Source organism: Entelurus aequoreus, linkage group LG02 (genome assembly GCF_033978785.1).
Source record: "Entelurus aequoreus isolate RoL-2023_Sb linkage group LG02, RoL_Eaeq_v1.1, whole genome shotgun sequence".
Taxonomy (NCBI): Eukaryota; Metazoa; Chordata; class Actinopteri; order Syngnathiformes; family Syngnathidae; genus Entelurus; species Entelurus aequoreus.
Window position 1 is genome coordinate 96,093,311 of NC_084732.1, and position 22,500 is coordinate 96,115,810.

Sequence of the window (22,500 nt, forward strand, 5' to 3'; positions counted from 1 at the left end):
TATTTGGGATCTGCATAAATCCTGAAAAATTGCGCGAGTCCGCCTTTATAGTCCGTGTCGACACCGTAGTCAATAAGCTTCTTCTATCTTCTTGTAATGGGACATTCATCCTCCGATGTTGCCATTTCTAATATAAAGTAGTGTAAAGTTCTTACTTAAGTTAACCCGGCCGTATTGGCATGTGTTGCAATGTTAAGATTTCATCATTGATATATAAACTATCAGACTGCGTGGTCGGTAGTAGTGGCTTTCAGTAGGCCTTTAAAGTGCCTTATATATGAAAAAAGATGGTCCGGAAAATACGGCATCTCTCAAAATGGCTCGGGAATCTTCGTGAGATTGATATTATTTTGGTCATATCTATTTACTTGGAATTTTTGTAAGTGTTTTGGTGTCATAATTCAGACGTAACTGATAATAGCTTCAATATAGTGGCAACTTGTTTTTCCACTCTACTGGTATTTTAAATACTGCATCTTGAGGATGACGACAATTCCGGCCACCACGCGGCCTAAACGTCATAACCTCTACCTGAAGTTGCGTACGACATCTCACTAGTGACACTCGCTTTTCAGTGGCCACTAACCTCTCTGGAGATGATGCCGGCACGCCGCGCACGGCTGCTGAGGACGAAGGAGAACTCGCTGACTTGCGCCAGACCGGCTGAGACAACCCAGCGGATGTGACGAGAGCTGGGCGGCAAGATCACAGACAACACCAGCACGGCCATCATGAACTGGGAGGAGAACAACGGTGAAGATGGAGCACGAGTTAGAACGTGTGTTGTTCTGGTACCAAAATGTATTTTGACACTTTTCAAAATAAAAGGGACCACAAAAATGTTTTAACATACAATCTTATGATGGATTAAACATAAGTTTATTTTTGGGCTCAAAGAACAATTTTTGAACAGTGTTGGCCCTGTGATGAGGTGGCGACTTCTCCAGGGTGTACCCCGCCTTCCGCCCAAATGCAGCTGAGATGGGCTCCAGCATCCCCCGCGACTCCGAAAGGGACAAGCGGTAGAAAATGGATGGATGGATGGGCATTAAATAAGATAGTGAACATACTAGACAACTTCTCTTTTAGGAGTAAACGAGTTACAAAGGCTCCTAAATTGGCTTCTGACATATGCAGTAACATATTGTGTCATTTCTCATTCTATTATTTTGTCAACATTATGAGGGACAAGCTGTAGAAAATGGATTATCAATCTACTCGTTCATTTACTGTTAATATCTGCTTATTTTCTGTTTTAACATGTTCTATCTACACTTCTGTTAAAATGTAATAATCACTTATTCTTCTGTTGTTTTGATACTTGACATAAGTTTTGGCCGATACTATACATTTGGGTATGGATCTTTTACCAAGTAGTACACAGGGTCACACATTGGTCATAATTAAAGTTCTCCTGTGTCCAGGGACGGATTTACTGAGATTAAAAACAATACAATTTTTTACCAAAGCTTTTGTGATAATTAAAAATACAGTATCGCTGTAATCACTGTTGTATCGGCGATATATACGGCTCTTGTACTTGGTATCGTTACAGTCGATATTCGTATAAATCCACCCATTTGTTTGCATTCGGGAGCGCTAGCTTGCTGTTAGCGGTGAGCTATTGTATCCTCCTACGGTGTGTAGTGAAGCATGCTTAGCAGGGAAGATACTTGTAAAAAATGTAGTTTGTTTGGCGCCATGGAGGCGAGGATTAGTGATTTAGAAGTAGCTAAAACACTGTGGAGGGACGTTAGCCGCTAACTAAGGACTGTGCATTGAGGAAGCGTTCGTTCTCTTGTCACTGTTGAATTTGCCGTGCATCAACATGCATTATCAGGATATAACGATAGTTTTAAAAACGCCATCGTCGGACAAATTTATATCATTTATATCAGGGGTGTCCAAACTTCTTGACTGGGGGGCCAGATTGGGTTAAAAAAACGTCCGAACGCCATCTGCATATATATATATATATATATATATATATATATATATATATATATATATATATATATATATATATATATATATATATATATATATATATATATATATATATATATATATATATATATATATATATATATATATATATATATATATATATATATATATATGTATACATATATATATATATATGTATACATATATATATATATATATATGTATACATACATATATATACATACATATACATATTTACACATATACACATATATATATAAATACATATACATACATATAAATATATATATATATATTTACATACATATTATATATATACATACACATATATACATATACACACACACACATATATATATATATATATACATATACATATATACACATATACATACATACATATATATATATATATATATATATATATATACACATACATATATATATATACATATATATATATATATATATACATACATATATACACATATACATACATACATATATATATACATACATATATACATATATATATATATATACACATATACATACATATATATATATATATATATGTGTATATATGTATATATATACATACACATATACATACACATATACATACATATATATATATATATACATATATACACATATATATACATATATACATACATATATATATATACATATATATATATATATATACATATATATATATATATATACATATATATATATATATATATATATATATATATATATATATATATATATATATATATATATATATATATATATATATATATATATATATATATATATACATATACACATATATATATATATATATATATATATACATATATATATATATATATATATATATATATATTATATAGCCTATACATATATATGTGTACATATTATAATAATATAATGGATATATATATATTTAATATTTGTTAGAAGTATTTGTTAGAAGTGAACAATAAGAGTATGTGAAAGTTCAACTCCAACCAAGTTTTTTTTGCTTTTCCCCCCCATCATGCCTTGCAATGGATTGAAATAGGTGCAATTTTGAGTTTTTTTATGGTGGTTGGATATTTTTTTATAATATCCACAAATTCAGTGAGCAAGTTGTGTTAGATGTGACATGTTTGGTGAATTTTTGTGCTGGTGGGTGGAATTTTTTTCTGCGCCATGAAGTAAATGGTGTGTTGTCCACAAGATGGCGAAAAATAAGCACCTATCAATTCTCCAGATATTTAAATTTAACATGTAAACGCCTTTCGTCCGGATGCAGCTGAGATAGGCTCCAGCACCCCCCCGCGACCCCGAAAGGGACAAGCAGCAGAAAATGGATGGATGTAAATCTGCCCGGCCAGATTGCTTGTTGAACTCATGCCGTCTCGCGGGCCAAACTGAAAACGCCGGCGGGCCGCAATTGGCCCGTTGGCCGTAGATTGAACACCCCTGATTTATATCATGTATTGTCTATATCGCCCAACCCTACATGTTTTAATTTTTTTCATTTTTAACCTTAGTTTTAAAGCCAAATACGTCCATTCTTCCTCTTCTGTCTCCACATTGTTTCCACTTGTAGGTGCTTTGTGTGTGTGCTGACTCACATACGTCTCGGCTCATATTAGCAACAATGTCACCACAGCATCATGTCCATGAAAAAAAAGGACTGGTATTTTTCAAAGGCAGTATAGTACCTTTTTTTATTCGTAAGTACCGCAGTACTTTATTAGTACTGGTCTACTGTACAACCCTATATAGGACACACAATACTGGAGCGGAGGTCAAAAACAAGTGTGTGTTACCTTCAGGATGACGAGTGTGAGCGTCAGAGCCACCAGAAAGGTGAGTTCATACAGTACGAATGTGGGGAAGACGTGGAGGCCTGCAGTGTCACATGAACATCTTTAGCACATCATCATGCTCAAGTCGCCAAAGTCATCAGTGCACCTCACCGATGGAGGCGAAGAAGATGATGGCGAGGAAATCTTGGATGGGCTCAAAGCAACCCAAGACCTCTGTCGTGACCAGGTGACCCTGGGAGGACAGCAACATTCCGGCCAGGAAACAGCCCAACTCCATCGAAACGTGCAGAAACTCTGTTACCTTAGTGAGTATCAAGCAATGGATTATGTAAGTGAAAAATGAGCATCCTAACAGATATTAGCACAACAAATCAAAGCTAACCGTGCACGTACCGATATCATGCAAAAAACAAACGCTGATACCCCCAGCACCAGGATCTCCTTTTTGCCTCTGCTCTCGGCGTGTAGTTTCTTGTAAAAGGGGCCCACCACAAAGTACTTGAGCAAGACGCAGAGGAGCAGCACAGCAGCCAGCGACATCAGGATCTGGGCCAGGAGGTACAGCACTCGCATACATCCAAACACGAAGCTGTGGTGCAGAGCGGGAACTTCAACAATGACAGCGCACGTGGCTACCTTTCACATTTCAATCCATTTTCCCCGATACCCTGGGAATAGATACCGGTACCAATTTTCTAAACTACTATGTGTGTTCTTCATGCATTGATAAATGTCAGCTGTTTAAGAATAAAATATAAACATTTTTATTTAACATCTGACAATAATAACTAGAGATGTCCGATATTATCGGCCGATAAATGCTTTAAAATGTAATATCGGAAATTATCGGTATCGGTTTCACATCCCGATATTCCCGGGAGACTCCCGCATTTCAGTGCCCCTCCCGAAAATCTCCAGGGGTAACCATTCCCCCGATTTCCACCCGGCCATCATTATTGGGGGCGTGCCTTAAAGGCACTGCCTTTAGCGTCCTCTACAACCTGTCGTCACGTCCGCTTTTCCTCCATACAAACAGCGTGCCGGCCCAGTCACATAATATATGCGGCTTCTACACACACATAAGTGAATGCAAGCCATACTTGATCAACAGCCATACAGGTCACACTGAGGGTGACCGTATAAAGAATTTTAACACTGTTACAAATATGCGCCACACTGTGAACCCACACCAAACAAGAATGACAAACACATTTTGGGGGAACATCCGCACCGTAACACAACAGAACAAATACCCAGAACCCCTTGCAGCACTAACTCTTCCGGGACGCCACAATACACCCCCCCCCCTACCACCAAACCCCAACTTTGTGACTTCAATAATAAATTTGGCAGTGCCATGTTGGCATTTTTTTCCATAACTGGAGTTGAAGTTGTTCTCTTATTTTGGAAAACCTAGTTTTTGATTGATTGATTGATTGAAACTTGTATTAGTAGATTGCACAGTACAGTACATATTCCGTACAATTGACCACTAAATGGTAACACCAGAATAAGTTTTTCAACTTGTTTAAGTTGGGGTCCACGTTAATCAATTCATGGTAAAGTTACATTGTTTAATGCATCCAGCGGGGCATCACAACATAAGTGAATGCAAGACATACTTGATCAACAGCCATACAGGTCACACTGAGGGTGACCGTATAAACGATTTTAACACTGTTACAAATATGCGCCACACTGTGAACCCACACCAAACAAGAATGACAAACACATTTCGGGGGAACATCCGCACCGTAACACAACACAACAAATACCCAGAACCCCTTGCAGCACTAACTGTTCCGGGACGCCACAATACACACCCCCGCTACCACCAAACCCCAACTTTGTGACTTCAATAATAAATTTGGCAGTGCCATGTTGGCATTTTTTTCCATAACTGGAGTTGAAGTTGTTCTCTTATTTTGGAAAACCTAGTTTTTGATTGATTGATTGAAACTTGTATTAGTAGATTGCACAGTACAGTACATATTCCGTACAATTGACCACTAAATGGTAACACCAGAATAAGTTTTTCAACTTGTTTAAGTTGGGGTCCACGTTAATCAATTCATGGTAAAGTTACATTGTTTAATGCATCTAGCGGGGCATCACAACATAAGTGAATGCAAGCCATACTTGATCAACAGCCATACAGGTCACACTGAGGGTGGACGTATAAACAATTTTAACACTGTTACAAATATGCGCCACACTGTGAACCCACACCAAACAAGAATGACAAACACATTTCGGGGGAACATCCGCACCGTAACACAACAGAACAAATACCCAGAACCCCTTGCAGCACTAACTCTTCCGGGACGCTACAATACACCCCCCCCCCCCCCTACCACCAAACCCCAACTTTGTGACTTCAATAATAAATTTGGCAGTGCCATGTTGGCACTTTTTTCCATAACTGGAGTTGAAGTTGTTCTCTTATTTTGGAAAACCTAGTTTTTGATTGATTGATTGATTGAAACTTGTATTAGTAGATTGCACAGTACAGTACATATTCCGTACAATTGACCACTAAATGGTAACACCAGAATAAGTTTTTCAACTTGTTTAAGTTGGGGTCCACGTTAATCAATTCATGGTAAAGTTACATTGTTTAATGCATCCAGCGGGGCATCACAACATAAGTGAATGCAAGCCATACTTGATCAACAGCCATACAGGTCACACTGAGGGTGGACGTATAAACAATTTTAACACTGTTACAAATATGCGCCACACTGTGAACCCACACCAAACAAGAATGACAAACACATTTCGGGGGAACATCCGCACCGTAACACAACATAAACACAACAGAACAAATACCCAGAACCCCTTGCAGCACTAACTCTTCCGGGACGCTACAATACACACCCCCCCCCTACCACCAAACCCCAACTTTGTGACTTCAATAATAAATTTTGCAGTGCCATGTTGGCACTTTTTTCCATAACTGGAGTTGAAGTTCTCTTATTTTGGAAAACCTAGTTTTTGATTGATTGATTGAAACTTGTATTAGTAGATTGCACAGTCCAGTATATATTCCGTACAATTGACCACTAAATGGTAACACCTGAAAAACTTGTTTAAGTTTGGGTCCACGTTAATCAATTCATGGTAAAGCTACATTGTTTAATGCATCCAGCGGGGCATCACAACAAAATTAGGCATTATAATGTGTTAATTCCACGACTGTATATATTGGCATCGGTTGGTATCGGAATCGGTAATTAAGAGTTGGACAATATCGGAATATCGGATATCGGCAAAAAAGCCATTATCGTTGTTATGTATTTTGCATTCTTACATTCCTGAGTCTCATTTGCATGTATTATATGGTAGACTTTGCATGCAGTTGCAGCTCCAAGACATTGGATGGCAGTAGTGTATAGGCTACCATGTGTTGCTGTAGTCGGGAAGTAGTCTTTGCCAACAGTCTTCTCCTTTGTTGAGTGCTACAAAGTGTTTAAATGTTGTACTTATTACACACTTGCTGTTTGATTGTAAGGCGCATCTTAGTTGTAGTTTTCATTGCCAAATTTAGAGGTTTTGAAATCGTCATGTAAAATGGCTAATGCTAATCCGCAGCATGTCTATGGAATATCCCAACGTAAATTAGCATTGAGCTAGTGCACTTTTAAAGGTGGAGCCTGACTGTACTTTACAGTGCTTTCCACTTTTTTGTGATCGTTGCGGCCTATAATGCCTGGATTCCCGACAGCTTTTTCAGAAAGTTGCGGTAAACGTTTTTGTTGTTTTGAAGTCTTTTTTTCAATAACATTGAATAAACTTGTGATTTTAATCATTTGTTATCAGTCTTTTGTAGGCGTTCCTTATAAGCATAACCTCAAAAAAGCACAGGATTGAAACAAAAATGAGCTAATATGCTAACACGTTTACAAGCGTCTGTGTTAGTGTTATTAACTGACAACGGCATTGTGTTTGTATTGTTTCAGTTTCACTAATTCCTCAGTAAATTCACCAAGACGTGACTGTGGAGTTATTGAGTCTGTTTCGCTGAGACGCTTCCTACACACACACACACACACACACACACACACACACACACACACACACACACACACACACACACACACACACACACACACACACACACACACACACACACACACACACACACACACACACACACACACACACACACACACACACACACGCACACACACATTCTTGTATTTATTACCTTCTTGAGACCTCTTTAGGACCACCCTTTCTAGATATATAAAGACGTGTATTTACAACATTAATAATATATATACATACTATGCAAATATAAAAAAGGCTGTTGTTGAAAATGAGTTCCAATTTCACAAGAAAAACCTAGAATCTTGGCAGTATTATAATAAAAGTTGTCATTTTACTCATCACAAGTCAATATTTTACAGGAAAAACCAAACATTTGTGCAATATTATAATAAAAATTTTGGAATTTTACTCAATTACAGTCGCAATTTACATGAAAAGCTTAACATTTTGGCAATTTTATGAAAACTGTCGTAATTTTACTCGACAAAATTCACAATTTCATACGAAAACTTTAAAATGGTGTCAATATTATAATAATAATCTGAATTTTACTTGGCAAAATGATGACAAAAGTCATAATTTTACTCCAAAAATGTCACTATTCTACAAGAACAACAAAAAAATTGGCAATATTGTGATAAAAGTCGGAACTTTGTCCCCACATCTGCGGCCCCCTCCAAGGTTTCTCAATGTCATCCCATTGGGTTGAGTTTTTCCTTGCCCTGATGTGGGATCTGAGCCGAGGATGTCGTTGTGGCTTGTGCAGCCCTTTGAGACACTCGTGATTTAGGGCTATATAAGTAAACATCGATTGATTGATTGATATCTGATTGGAGAGGTAGCTTTCACAGCTAGTGGGTCCATGACAATGACTTCTGTTTTGTTTGATCAGCCGTTCCACTGTTTGGAAACAATTAAAGTATGTAAACAAATATCAATGAATTATTTTTGTGTAAATAACTAATTTTACGACGTATATATCTGCGGTGCGGCTTGTATATGGAAAATATTTGTATTTTCTTCTAAAATTCTGTGGGTCCGGCTTATATCCCGGTCAATGTTCCCTCTAATTTTTCATGTGTGTGAGCAAACGCACAAACTCCCTGAGCATTCAGTGGAGCACATGTGAGCAACATCAGACGTGCACACTGTGGCCACACCAGCGTCACACCTGTCCCAAACCTGACATAACAATTTAAATGTTTTATTAAAATAATTTTCTGATATAAGTAATTTTGCCCTCTTACAATGACAATAACAAAAAAACATGTTTTTCATGACCTATGTGCTAGTATTGTATGTCTGGCTGCCGATCCTGCCTTTAAAATAAATGTTATTCCTTTCATAGATTACATTTAGTTCCTGTAACTTTCTGTCTGTAAAATACATATTTTTATTAGCATTTATGAAATCTAGTGACAATATTTCAAGAATAATATCCTTAGATTAACATTCTTAATAAATGGCAGTAAAATAAGCACACATCTGATTGTGGAGTCAGAGTGTTACAACCTGGCATTCACACATTGTGTGGTGTTGGGGTTGTCCGACTTTTTGTGTGGCCGTAAACGCAGCACTGGCTAAGTGCCATGAGTGCGTGTGTTGGTGCAGGTGAGCGAGCGAGCGGCTTCTGTTGATATGACAGATGATAACGTTGGTTTAAGCCTGGTTTGTATGGCAGAAAATTACCACAGTTTTTATAGATAAAAGTTTTTTTTACTCATGTTTTTGGTGTGGTTACAAACAGTTTTGCTCAATAAAGTGATTGATGGAATTCCTGTCCGTAAAATGTCTCGACAGACGATAATTGAATTGTGTTGACAAAGATTGTTTTATTCATTGGGGCCACTCTTGTTGTCACCTGTCACTCACAGAGTTGCATTGCAAAATCATACAGAATAAATAGTAATGTGTTTATTTTGTTTAAAGTTCAGATGGGATTTTTGATTTCCTGCGCGGCATTAAATTGCTGTGCGCTGAGGACGCGTGAGCAGTGCGCAATTGCGCAGGCGCGCACCTTAGAGGGAACGTTGATCCCGGTGTGCTCTATGTCCCGATAAATAAGGTAGGTTTTGATTAGACAGTTGACGTGTGTGTTTCAGCGCCACTCAGAGACATTTGATTAGTGAAAACTAGAGATGCTTTATGCTTTAAAATGTAATATCGGAAATTATCTGTATCGTTTTTTTTATTATCGGTATCGGGTTTATTTTAATTTTAAATTTTTTTAATTAAATCAACATAAAACACACAAAATACACTTACAATTAGTGCACCAACCCAAAAAACCTCCCTCCCCCATTTGAACTCACTCATTCACACAAAAGGGTTGTTTCTTTCTGTTATTAATATGCTGCTGGTCCACTAATAGTACTAACCTTTAACAGTTAATTTTACTCATTTTCATTAATTACTAGTTTCTATGTAACTGTTTTTATATTGTTTTACTTTCTTTTTTATTCAATAATTTTTTTTAAATGTATTTATCTTACTTTATTTTATTATTTTTTTAAAAAAAGGACCATATCTTCACCATACCTGTTTGTCCAAATTAGGCATAATAATGTGTTAATTCCACGACTGTATATATCGGTATCGGTTGGTATCGGTATCGGTAATTAAAGAGTTGGACGATATCGGAATATCGGCAAAAAGCCATTATCGGACATCCCTAGTGAAAATTAAGCTGATTGGCCAAAATAGGATGCGGGTCTTGGACAAAGTTGCAAGGCTCAGCATAATCTGCGGGGATTGGTTGAAGTTGCGTTAATTTTTCTGAACGCTTGTTTCCCCGCCCAGTGCCTGAGCCAGTGCAACCAGACGTGACGTCACCTTCAACAACATTTTAAAAAAAAATATTATCGTTTGATTTTATGTGAATTGGTACCCGGTAGCATCGACGGAATTCGGTCGGTGCCTATATGAGTACCGAATTCGATACCCACCCCAGTGCAGAGAAACATGAAGACAAGGATTACTGACCTGTCTGCGTCTCCACTCTGAACCTTGGTCATGGTGGGCATGAGAGCGATGAAGAGGCCCAGCTGAACGTCTTGCATCACTAAGGTCCCGAGCAGTACACTGCTGTATTCCAGGTCACCTTAGTTATGCACACATGGACAAGAGACATTATTATTCCACTAGTAGCCTAGTTGATTCACACGTTGATTTGTGTGGTCGACCATTTTATTTTTATGACAATGACGGCATCTCAAAGAAAAAGGTCCGTCAACGTGTCTCTGCTTTTTTTTTTACGTTTTAAGTTGCGAGCATAATTTGAGTTACGAGCATATTCGCCGCCAGTTGAAGTAGTATTTGTCACCAGCCCACCACCAGAGAGCGACACAATCCTGCCCTCAAATCACCGGACCTAAGAAAGTTAGTATCAAGGAGTGTTAGAATAATCATGTATATATGTTATCACACAACTTTAGTATGCTTAAAGTCCGTTGCTATAGTTATTAGCTATTGTGCTCAAGCTGCATTTTTTCTATCTGTGTAAGGACAAAACTTCTTGTCTGAGGGGTGGCCTCAGCCGCAGATGTTATCTGTGTTTTAGCCCGCTAACAGCCAAGGACTCCAAGGACCTCAACGAAGATACGATGACAGCACGCAGACGAAACAGAAACAAGGCAATCACAAGGCCCCAGCACATTCCGTCACGTATTGTGCGTACTGGACCTGCTTTGCATGATATATGTGACCACTCCTTTTAGAGGCGGCTTCAGTGATGTTGACTGTGGAACTCCTGAATAAATAGAGGGACGCGGGAGCTGTACCTTAGAGCAGTGGTTCTCAACCTTTTTTCACTGATGTACCCCCTGTGAACATTTTTTAAATTCAAGTACCCCCTAATCACAGCAAAGCATTTTTGGTTGAAAAAAAGAGATAAAGAAGTAAAATACAGCACTATGTCATCAGTTTCTGATTTATTAAATTGTATAACAGTGCAAAATATTGCTCATTTGTAGTGGTCTTTCTTGAACTATTTGAAAAAAAAGATATAAAAATAACTAAAAACTTGTTGAAAAATAAACAAGTGATTCAATTATAAATATGTCCACAAAAAATCTAGCTGTCAATACTGAATATTGCATTGTAATGAATGGAATAGCCTACTTGATTTGATGTTCAGTTTATGAACTTACATTCATATTTTGTTGAAGTATTATTCAATAAATATATTTATAAAGGATTTTTGAATTGTTGCTATTTTTAGAATATTTAAAAAAAATCTCTCGTACCCCTTGGCATACCTTCAAGTACCCCCAGGGGTACGCGTACCCCCATTTGAGAACCACTGCCTTAGAGCGTAGGGCGAGACTGTGACTAAGTGTGCAGCTCCATGTGTTTTCCTCATGAGCTAAATTGAACTCTGTCTCTGCATGGTTCCTTGCTTCTTGTCAGATTAATAGATGTCATCAATGTTTGAACCTGACAAGGAGAAGTAAAATAAAAAAGCATCGTCCAAACATTTATCCATGAAAATATGGAGAAGCTGCAGGTTCTGAGTTTGACGTGTTTTCAGTTTGCTACTGACTCGCCAAACTGGACGTTCTAGCATTATCTTTGGAACAGAGACATTCATATCCCTTGTTGTTAACTCTGACTTCTCAGGTCCGTCACTCAAAGACGTCTGTGTGCAACACAACAAATTGCCAATTCCTGATGTTACACGACGGCAGGCCCGTTTCGAGGTACTTGGGGGACTCACACACTCGTTTTTTCAGTCCCAAAAAATTTTTAATAATTTTTTTAATAAAAGTAAAATGTCTAAATTATATCAAACAGACAATTAACTTAACTTGAATAAATATATGTACAAAATATAATATATGCAAATGGGATTCTCAAAATACAACATATTTACAATGTACACACAGAAAAAAACTTTCTTCAATAGATAATGAAATAAATGAGAATAAGCAAATAAAAAATGTCAACATAATGTTTCTATTTGAACATACGTCCAACCTTCGGTCGGATCAGCACCGGTAAGTGGTGTGGACTCCAGCTGCCTTGATGAGGTGCATGTGGTTTCTTCATCTTTGTCCTCCTTTAAAACTTGAGGCGAAGTTGATGGCGCTGTTGAAGAAAATAAGAATGACTTTATCGAGTACATTTTGCATTTGTAGATATTAACACGACATATCACATGCCCATAACAGACTGGTATGGACAGTGAGTGTGACGAAGTAAAATAAAAGATGACATTTCTATGTACATTGTACAGTACGCATGTAACATTACTGTAATATATTAAATCATTCACTGTACCTTCATCATCACTGGTGTCAGAGACAACAACTTGAGGAGGGAGAGGGCATAGGTATTCGAGCAAAGCACCTTGGAGAAAGAAGAGGTATGATGAGATAGTTAACGTTTATTCATTTATTTGGAATTACTTAAAAATCTTATTCTTACATTTTGAACACTGACTACGTGGGCTCACCAAGCAAATGTAAAAGCGTTAATCTGTTTTGGCATGCATGGTGGATATTTACATGAGCATTAAGCGAGGTGGCAGTTCATGCAGTAGTTTCAGTGTCAAAGTGGCCATAAGGGCCCCGAAATAGCAGTCTTACCTGTGTCTTCTTTTCTTCTCTTTCTCCTCCTTTTTTCCTCTTCTGGCTTCCTGGAGGGTGAGTTTGTTTCATTTTTGAACCGTAGTTCGACGCGCAGAGTCAGCAAAAGTGGGTGGCCGTTTACCCTTTAAGCAATTGCCTATTTTGCCTACCCGTTTGCGACTAGCCTGAACAATGGAGGCTGTGGAGAATGCATATATGTTTAAGAGTTATTTCTTTATTCATAGTCATGTTTAAAGCAGCTAGTGTTTTTCCATTTGTACTCTTTTTTGTTTTTTCATTTTATGTCCGCAAGTAAACTGTGTGTGTTACCTTGAAGGCTTGCAATGTAGGAGTTGGAGTACTCCCTTATATCTTATCTGCAGTAGAACAATGAGCCTGTATTCCTTTTTTGGAGAAGGTGGGGGCTGTTTGCGTATTCAAGAAGTTGTCTCTTCCTGTTTGAATGTTAGACCATCCCGAGATGACGGTATGACTGTATTGATGTGGGCTGGTCTCCTGAAGCTTCAGTAAAACATGATAATATTCCTATTCTGTCTTGATGGTCCTTCTTACTCTGCATATATGTCATCTGAAAGAACTTGGGATTGACCAGTGACTTTAATTGCCTAAGAGGTAGACTGGTCAGACGCAACAACGCCTACAAAAGTAAATGCTGACTCAAAACACTGGTACCTCAAATCTGCCCATTGAAATGAATTGGACTTAACTTCATCCGTGCTTGGTCGTTCCAAAATGCCACATTTTTTAAATGTAACACACATTTTAAAAAGAAAAACAAAGTTTTAGTTAAGAAGTATTATTTGAAAAACATTACAATAGTGTGTATGACAAACCACTACAGTAGTTTTATGAAATAATGAATTTTTATTGTTCGTCATTTAACTTGGGGAGCGGACTTTTGTAGGTTTCTCCTGTGGGCTTTGTTTATGTTGCACACGGACGTATTTGAGTGACGGACCGGAGAGGTCAGAGCTGACAGCTCGCTGTGTCCGTGTACCACATCCGTCAAACACAGAGTCGGCATCTTCTCCATATTTTTATGGATAAATGTATGTTGTTTGGACGTTTCTGACTGCATGTCGTGGTAGCTAGGACATATTTTTAATGGTTTCTACGATCTGGTCATCCGCTTCTTCTCCTCCGGCGGTCGGAGGGCAGGATTTTGTCGATCTCTGGCTGTGGGGTATGCTCGCAACTTAAAGCGTAACAAAAAGCAGAGAGACAGCTTGTATCTCAAATCACCCTTAAGTTGAGGTACCACTACTAACAAAAACCAAGGTACTACTGTACCATACATGTTTTTGACGTGATAGTATTCAAATATTTTATAGCCACACCAGAGTTCTGGTGGCAATGTGTTTCATGTTAAACTACACATTTAACAGATTGTGTGTGTATTTACAGTAAGCCATTATCATTGCAAGCACAGTTAGGTGGTGAAGGGCGCTTTAAAGCAGGGGTGTCCAAAATTTTGCTGCACTGAAAATTCTAAGCATGCTGGGGCCTTTTTGATATTTTTCGTTTTTAAAAACATTACAATATATAGATTTTTTTTTTACCTTTAGGGTTTCCCTCAAGTTTGGTGCCAGGGATGTGGAAGGGTCTCAGTCATAAAAATTTTAAAAATCAGTCATATATTAATATTTTTTTTCAATGCTTAAATCTCTAGATTAACTTCAAAAATGTTGATAAAAAGTTTAATTTTTTTGCCTTTTGTCCTTTATTTGAAAGAAAACTCTGTTGTTTTTTTGAATGGTAAAAAACACAAAATATTTTCCCCAAAAACATTTTTCAACTGGAATATTTGATGTGACGTAATTGGAGCCTTAAATACTAGGGTCAATAATTCACAATAACATTGATTTTGATTCATTGTTTTTGACAGTTAAAAAAAAACTCACACTAAAATTCGCAGGGATCCAAAATTCATAAGTGTTAAAAATAATTGACACATTATTTTTTTTACTTTCAACGCTAAAATATCTAGATCAGAGGTTGTCAATACTTTTTTCACCAATTACCATCTAAGAAAAAAAATGGCTTTTTCAAGTACCACCATAATGACCAACATTAAAACACACAAATTAGGCCTAAATTTTAATTAAAAACAAGCCAGATGTTTAATTTAACAAGTATATTTACTATTTGTGTCCATAGTAACATTACAATCAGTTTGAACAGTAACAATGTGTTCTAATATAGGAAAATAAAACACTACTTTAATCAAGTGATTATTTGATGTGACGTAATTGGAGCCTTAAATACTAGGTCAATAATTCACAATAACATTGATTTTGATTCATTGTTTTTGACAGTTAAAAAAAAACTCACACTAAAATTCGCAGGGATCCAAAATTCATAAGTGTTAAAAAATAATTGACACATTATTTTTTTTACTTTCAACGCTAAAATATCTAGATAAGAGGTTGTCAACGAAGTTGGTAGAGTGGCTGTGCCAGCAATCGGAGTGTTGCTGGTTACTGGGGTTCAATTCCCACCTTCTACCTTCCTAGTCACGTCCGTTGTGTCCTTGGGCAAGACACTTCACCCTTTGCCTCTGATGGCTGCTGGTAGCGCCTTGCATGGCAGCTCCCGCCATCAGTGTGTGAATGTGTGTGGGAATGGGTAAATGTGGAAATACTGTCAAAGCGCTTTGAGTACCTTGAAGGTAGAAAAGCGCTATACAAGTACAACCCATTTATCATTTATTTATCATTTATTATTTGGCATACCAATAGATGGAGCCCTCGTACCACCGGTGGTACACATACCACAGTTTGAGAATCACTGCTCAAGATCCACTTCAGATCTATCTGTCGATTATACGTTTTTATTTATATTATGTTCTTTTGTTTGTTTCATGCCCTTTTTGACATAGAAAACATTGTTTTTTATGGCAAACACACAAAATAAGCAGTATTTTCCCCATAAAATATTTTTAAGTGGAATATTTGATGTGAAGTAATTGGAGCCTTCAATAGGTCAATAATTCAAAACAAAATAGACAGTTTTTGACAGTTTTAAATTAAAAAAAACATGGCAGGTTTGTGTTATTAAAGTCAACACTGCAACTTTTTCTCGCTAGATTTCACCTGTTTGCTGTTTTTTTTTTCACTTTTTAATGGGGTTTTTTTGTAATGTTTTTTTTTAGAACATGCCGCCGGTTGTTAAAAATTTACCTGTGGGCCGGAAATGGCCCCCGGGTAGGGTTGTACCAATATTTTGGTACCGGTACCAAAATGTATTTTGATACTTTTACAAATAAAGGGTACCACAAAAAATGGCATTATTGGCTTTATTTTAACATAAAATCTTAGGGTACATTAAAAATATGTTTCTTATTGCAATTTTGTCCTTATATAAAATAGTGAACATGTGAGACAACTTTTTTTTATTAGTAATTAAGCAAACAAAGGCTCCTAATTTAGCTGCTGACATATGCAGTAACATATAGTGTCATTTATCATTCTATTATTTAGTCAAAATTATTAAGGACAAGTGGTAGAAAATGTATTATTAATCTACTTGTTCATTTAATGTTAATATCTGGTTATTTTCTGTTTAACATGTTCTATCTACACTTCTGTTAAAATGTAACAATCACTTATTCTTCTGTTGTTTGGATGCTTTATATTAGTTTTGGATGATACCACAAATGTAGGTATCGATCCGATACCAAGTAGTTACAGGATCATACAATGGTCATAATTTAAGTCCTCATGTGTCCAGGAACATATTTCCTGAGTTTATAAACATAATATAAATTAAAAAACTAAAAATAAAAAGATTTTGTGATGCTAAAAAATATCGATGTAATCATAGTAGTACGCTCCTGTACTTGGTATCATTACAGTGGATGTCAGGTGGAGATCCACCCATGGCGTTTGTTTACATTGTGACGCCGGTGTGCTACGGTGTGTAGTGAAGCATGTTTAGCTATTCATCGTCCTGCAGGGATGATACTTGTAAGAAACGTACTTTATTTGTCGCCATGGAGGCGAGGATTTGTGATTTAGAAGTAGCTAAAACACTGCAGACCGCAGCTGGACGTTAGCCGCTAGCTAGCTAGCCATGTCTTAAAGCACCTCTTCCTGAGAGCGTTTCAGTGTTATAACTGCACCTTTATCGTTAGTTTTTAAGGCAAAATGCGTCCGTTCTCCCTTTTCTGTCTATACACTGTGTCTGTTAGTAAGTACTCTGTGATTGTGCGCTGCCGAACATGCTCCAATGCTCGTAAAACCAGCAATGTCACGACGACGCGCCGTCATGCCCGTTAAAAAAAAGGGCGGGCGGGGACTGGTACTTTTTAGAGGCAGTATAGTACCAAATATGATTCATTAGTATCGCAGTACTATACTAGTACCGGTATACCGTACAACTAGGGATGTCCGATAATGGCTTTTTGCCGATATCCGATATTCCCCAACTCTTAATTACCGATACCGATATCAACCGATACCGATATATACAGTCGTGGAATTAACACATTATTATGCCTAATTTGGACAAGCGGGTATGGTGAAGATAAGGTCCTTCTTAAAAATAATAATAAAATAAAATAAGATAAATAAATTAAAAACATTTTCTTGAATAAAAAAGAAAGTTAAAAAAATATAAAAACAGTTACATAGAAACTAGTAATGAATGAAAATGAGTAAAATTAACTGTTAAAGGTTAGTATTATTAGTGGACCAGCAGCACGCACAATCATGTGTGCTTACGGACTGTATCCCTTGCAGACTGTATTGATATATATTGATATATAATGTAGGAACCAGAATATTAATAACAGAAAGAAACAACCCTTTTGTGTGGGAGGGAGGTTTTTTGGGTTGGTGTACTAATTGTAAGTGTATCTTGTGTTTTTTATGTTGATTTAATAAAAAATAAAAATAAAATTAAAAAATTAAAAATAAAAAAATTAAAAAACGATACCGATAATAAAAAAACAGATACCGATAATTTCCGATATTATATTTTTAAAGCCTTTATCATCTCTACGTACAACCCTACCCCCGGGCCAGACTTTGGACACCTCTGCTTTAAAGTCAACATGAATTCATACAGTACTCCATTTTAAGTAGAGACACACTAACCTTCCTTCTCCCCTTTGCTGGCCCCCGATAAGAAGCGAGACACTAGCGGGGTGCTCGACAGGGACAAACACGTGGAAATGAAGACGGTCTGGGCAGGTCGGATGCACAGTGCTTGTCCACCCAACAACCCGCAAACAACCATGAGCAGACACAAGTAGAGGGAGCCCTGAAGGGATGTCTTCCAAACCTACACACAAACACAAACACACACTGTTATACAGACACACGCTTTAAGATCTGAAGGTAAAGTCCAACAGGCTGTTTACCGTGCGAAGGCGCTCAGGTGAGAACTCCAGTCCCACGACGAAGAGGGTGAAGAACACCCCCAACTCTCCCAGGGTCTCCACTTGGACCATGGACTAAAGAATACACAATCAGGCCGAATCAGACTTCCACGTGAAGGGTCACGTAAAACTGATACAGGATTGAAGACGTATCTCGCACACACCTTGATGCTGTTGAGACCAGATGGGCCGAGGAGGACGCCACAAATGATGTATCCAAACATGGGGGGAAGACCTACCAGATTGCACAACCAACCGCAAGGCAGGGACAACATCACCACCGACACCAAATCCTGGACACACACATTGGAAGATGTCGGAAGTATTTGGCGAAAAAATATATATATACATTTTCAAAACTTGTCAGAACAACAAGGTTTGAATGTCTGAAAACAAAGTTTTGTTGTACTTGTGCAATTACAATAAAGACCAATCCTATCCTATCCTATCCTATCTAAAGTGTTTACTGCTGTTTAAAGCTTTGAACAGGAAGGAAAAGTGCCGTTCCGTCTTCTAACTGTCCATAGCGTTTTTCTACTCGTATGGATTTTTCATCACTCCAAGCAACATTTGTAAGTTTTACAATAAAACTAACACAAGTCTTACTTACCGAAATGTCCCATGTGTCATGTCTGTAGGAGTGTTTGCATGCATATTTGTACGTGCTATCGTAAAATAATGAAGCTAGCGTCAGTAGCACTAGCTAATATGCTAACACGTTTAAAAGTGTATGTGTTAGTGTTATTAACTTACACCGGCATTGTTTTTGTATTGTTTCAGTTTCACAAATTCCTCAGTATATATGAGGGCCAGCATGGACGAATAGAACAGACAAGCCATTGTAATTTCTGCTCGCGGAAAAACAAAAATCCTATTTTACAATCTGACTCCCTCGAATGGCCTTGACGCAGGAGCAGGCTGTTCTGAAAACATCCCAGAGGATACCTCAATGATGGACGCTTTTGACCTCCCTCCCTCTTTAACGACACCTGGAGTCGAACTTTTGCTGGCATGCAGAATGACCCCAGGCCTATGGACACTACATCAACACATCCAAGACAATGGGCATATATACACCCCCACCCATCATCACCGCTTGATTCCCCTTCGGGGGTGATGGACGGCTGGCAGTGCTTTATAGCAACAGTCGACCTCCAGGGCCCCAACCCCCCCCCCCCCCTCTATTGCGAGTTGTCGTGATTAAATGTAACGTGTTTATGTGTGCATGGCATGGAGGTTTTTTCCCACTCCAGACTAGGCCCCCTTAGGAGCCCAGTCTAGATTATATTTTTTTACTCATCTTCTTCCCCAGCGTTTTACCTTTTTCCCACCTTTTACGGTGCACCTCGTGGCGACCCATCAGCGTTCCTGTTCTGTAACCCTGTACACTGTTTGTTTGTCTAATCTTGAACGGGTTTGTGCTGAAAACATTGTTTCGTTGTACTTGTTGCAATGACAATAAAGACCTATCCTATCCTAAAATCACCAAGACGTCACCGTGGAGTTATTGAGTCTGTTTAGCTGATTGGAGAGCTAGCTTCCACAGCTGGTGGGTCCATGACAATGACTTCTATTTTGTTTGATCAGCCGTTCCACTGTTTGGAAACAATTAAGGTATGTAAACGAATATCTATAAAATATTTTTGTGTAAATGACTTATTTCACAACGTATATATCTGCGGCTTATAGTCCGGTAATAATAATAAAAATAGATTTTATTTGTAAAAAGCACTTTACATTGAGTAAACAACCTCAAAGTGCTACACAGAGTATTAAAAAAAATTAAATGTAAATAAAAAGATAATAAAAAAATAAAAAAAAATAAAAACTAGAACAGCGAAATAGCTAAAACTAGTATGCATATATCTAAAAAAAAAAGGCTTTTTTAAAAAGAAGGTTTTTAAGCCTTTTTTAAAAGCATCCACAGTCTGTGGTGCCCTCAGGTGGTCAGGGAGAGCGTTCCACAGACTGGGAGCGGCGGAGCAGAAAGCCCGGTCTCCCATTGTTCGTAGCTTTGTCCTCGGAGGTTGGAGGAGGTTAGCCTGTCCGGAGCGGAGGAGTCGTGTGGAGGATTTGGGGGTGAGTAGTTCTTTGAGGTAGAGGGTGTGGCTTATGTATGGAAAATATTTTTTTCTTCTAAAATTCTGTGAGTCCGGCTTATATCCCGGTGTGCTCTATATCCCGGAAAATAAGGTAGGTTTTGATTAGACAGTTGACGTGTGTGTTTCAGCGCCGCTCAGAGACATTTAATTAGTGAAATATATGCTGATTGGCCAAAATAGGTTGTGGGCCTTGGACCAAGTTCCAAGGCCCGCAAGGATTGGTAGGATTTGCAATAATTGTTCTGAGTGCTTGTTTGAAACTGAATGTTTACATGTTTTTTTTTTTTTTTTACTAATGACTTCCAATATCAGTCCTGCATTTAGAAAGAAAACAAAATCCTTTCATTGTCAAAAAAATCGAAAGAGCGCCTTTATATGTATTAATTCTGGTTGTGCTTACTGACCCTGAATTTATTTCATTTGGTACATGGTGTATTGATAGGTGTGACCAGTAGATGGCAGTCACACGTAAGAGATACGCCTCGACTGCAGGTTGACGCCTGTTCAATAAATCCTGGGCATGACGTTAAAGTGCATCCAGCAGTGGAGGTTTCTCTATGGGGTCTTGGGGCACTAGGAGGTTAACCCCTTTACTACTACGGGCTTTCTGCTCCGCCGCTCCCAGTCTGTGGAACGCTCTCCCTGACCACCTGAGGGCACCACAGACTGTGGATGCTTTTAAAAAGGGCTTAAAAGCTACTAGTTATAGCTATTTGGCTGTTCTAGTTTTTATTTTTATTTATTTCTTTATTATCTTTTTATTTATTTAATTTATTTATTTATTTTGTCATTTTTTATTTATATTTTTATTTTTTATTTTTTTAAATACACTGTAGCACTTTGAGATTGTTTACTCAATATAAAGTGCTTTTTTACAAATAAAATCTATTATTATTATTATCATTATTACTACTGTTACCCCAGGTGGCCCTTGGCAAAGGCCTAGTACCTGACTGCCCCCTAGCCAGGGATACGGTGAAGACCTCAACGGCGGAGGAAGGCTGCAGCAGAAAATGGTCCCCAGTCTTCTTGGACTCCATGCCACTGGACCCTAACCCGATTCTGTCAAGGATCGTGTGGTGACTGTCCGTGCACCAGTCTCCCCACGTTAAACTAAGTCACGCACAGGCATCCTCCATAAAGGGATACACCCCTACCAGGAGGATCGTCATACTCGTTCGAGTGACCGCCGATGAAATGACGCTAGCAAGTACCCGTAAGCAAGCGACACCAAAACATTGATGTTTTGTTGAGGATATAGAACATTGCACACGGCGCTCAAAAATCTGCCAAAATGTTTTAGTACGATTTTGGTGTACTGTGCTTCAACATCCGGGTATTTTCATGGTGTGTGTGCAAGGACCCTAAAAAGGCACCTATTAGGAGGACTATTATCTGCGTTTTGTTACGCAATTTTATGCAAAACCAACTTTTCTTACCTGTTGGTTCCTGCTGGTGTGTATTAGAGACCTGCATAAGTCCCGAAAATTTGCGCGCATCCACCATTGTAGTCAATAAGCTCTTTCTTTTCTTTTCCTCTTGGTGTGGGGCATTTATCCTCCGCTGTTGCCATTTCTAATACA

The 22,500-nt window shown here is 38.0% G+C and overlaps 1 protein-coding gene across 3 annotated transcripts in view; it reads right to left on the reverse strand.

Moving 5' to 3' along the window:
- Nucleotides 1–22,500, reverse strand: part of tmco3 (transmembrane and coiled-coil domains 3) — a 44,084-nt gene that overhangs the window by 1,594 nt on the left and 19,990 nt on the right. For all 3 annotated transcript variants that reach the window (XM_062035551.1, XM_062035561.1, XM_062035545.1), the window contains exons 7-14: nucleotides 18,980–19,108; nucleotides 18,798–18,890; nucleotides 18,532–18,718; nucleotides 10,830–10,947; nucleotides 4,191–4,386; nucleotides 3,948–4,098; nucleotides 3,798–3,877; nucleotides 587–736 (exon numbers count right to left, since the gene is read on the reverse strand). In XM_062035551.1, the coding sequence (XP_061891535.1) occupies nucleotides 587–736; nucleotides 3,798–3,877; nucleotides 3,948–4,098; nucleotides 4,191–4,386; nucleotides 10,830–10,947; nucleotides 18,532–18,718; nucleotides 18,798–18,890; nucleotides 18,980–19,108 (1,104 nt within the window). The remainder of the gene's footprint in view (nucleotides 1–586; nucleotides 737–3,797; nucleotides 3,878–3,947; nucleotides 4,099–4,190; nucleotides 4,387–10,829; nucleotides 10,948–18,531; nucleotides 18,719–18,797; nucleotides 18,891–18,979; nucleotides 19,109–22,500) is intronic.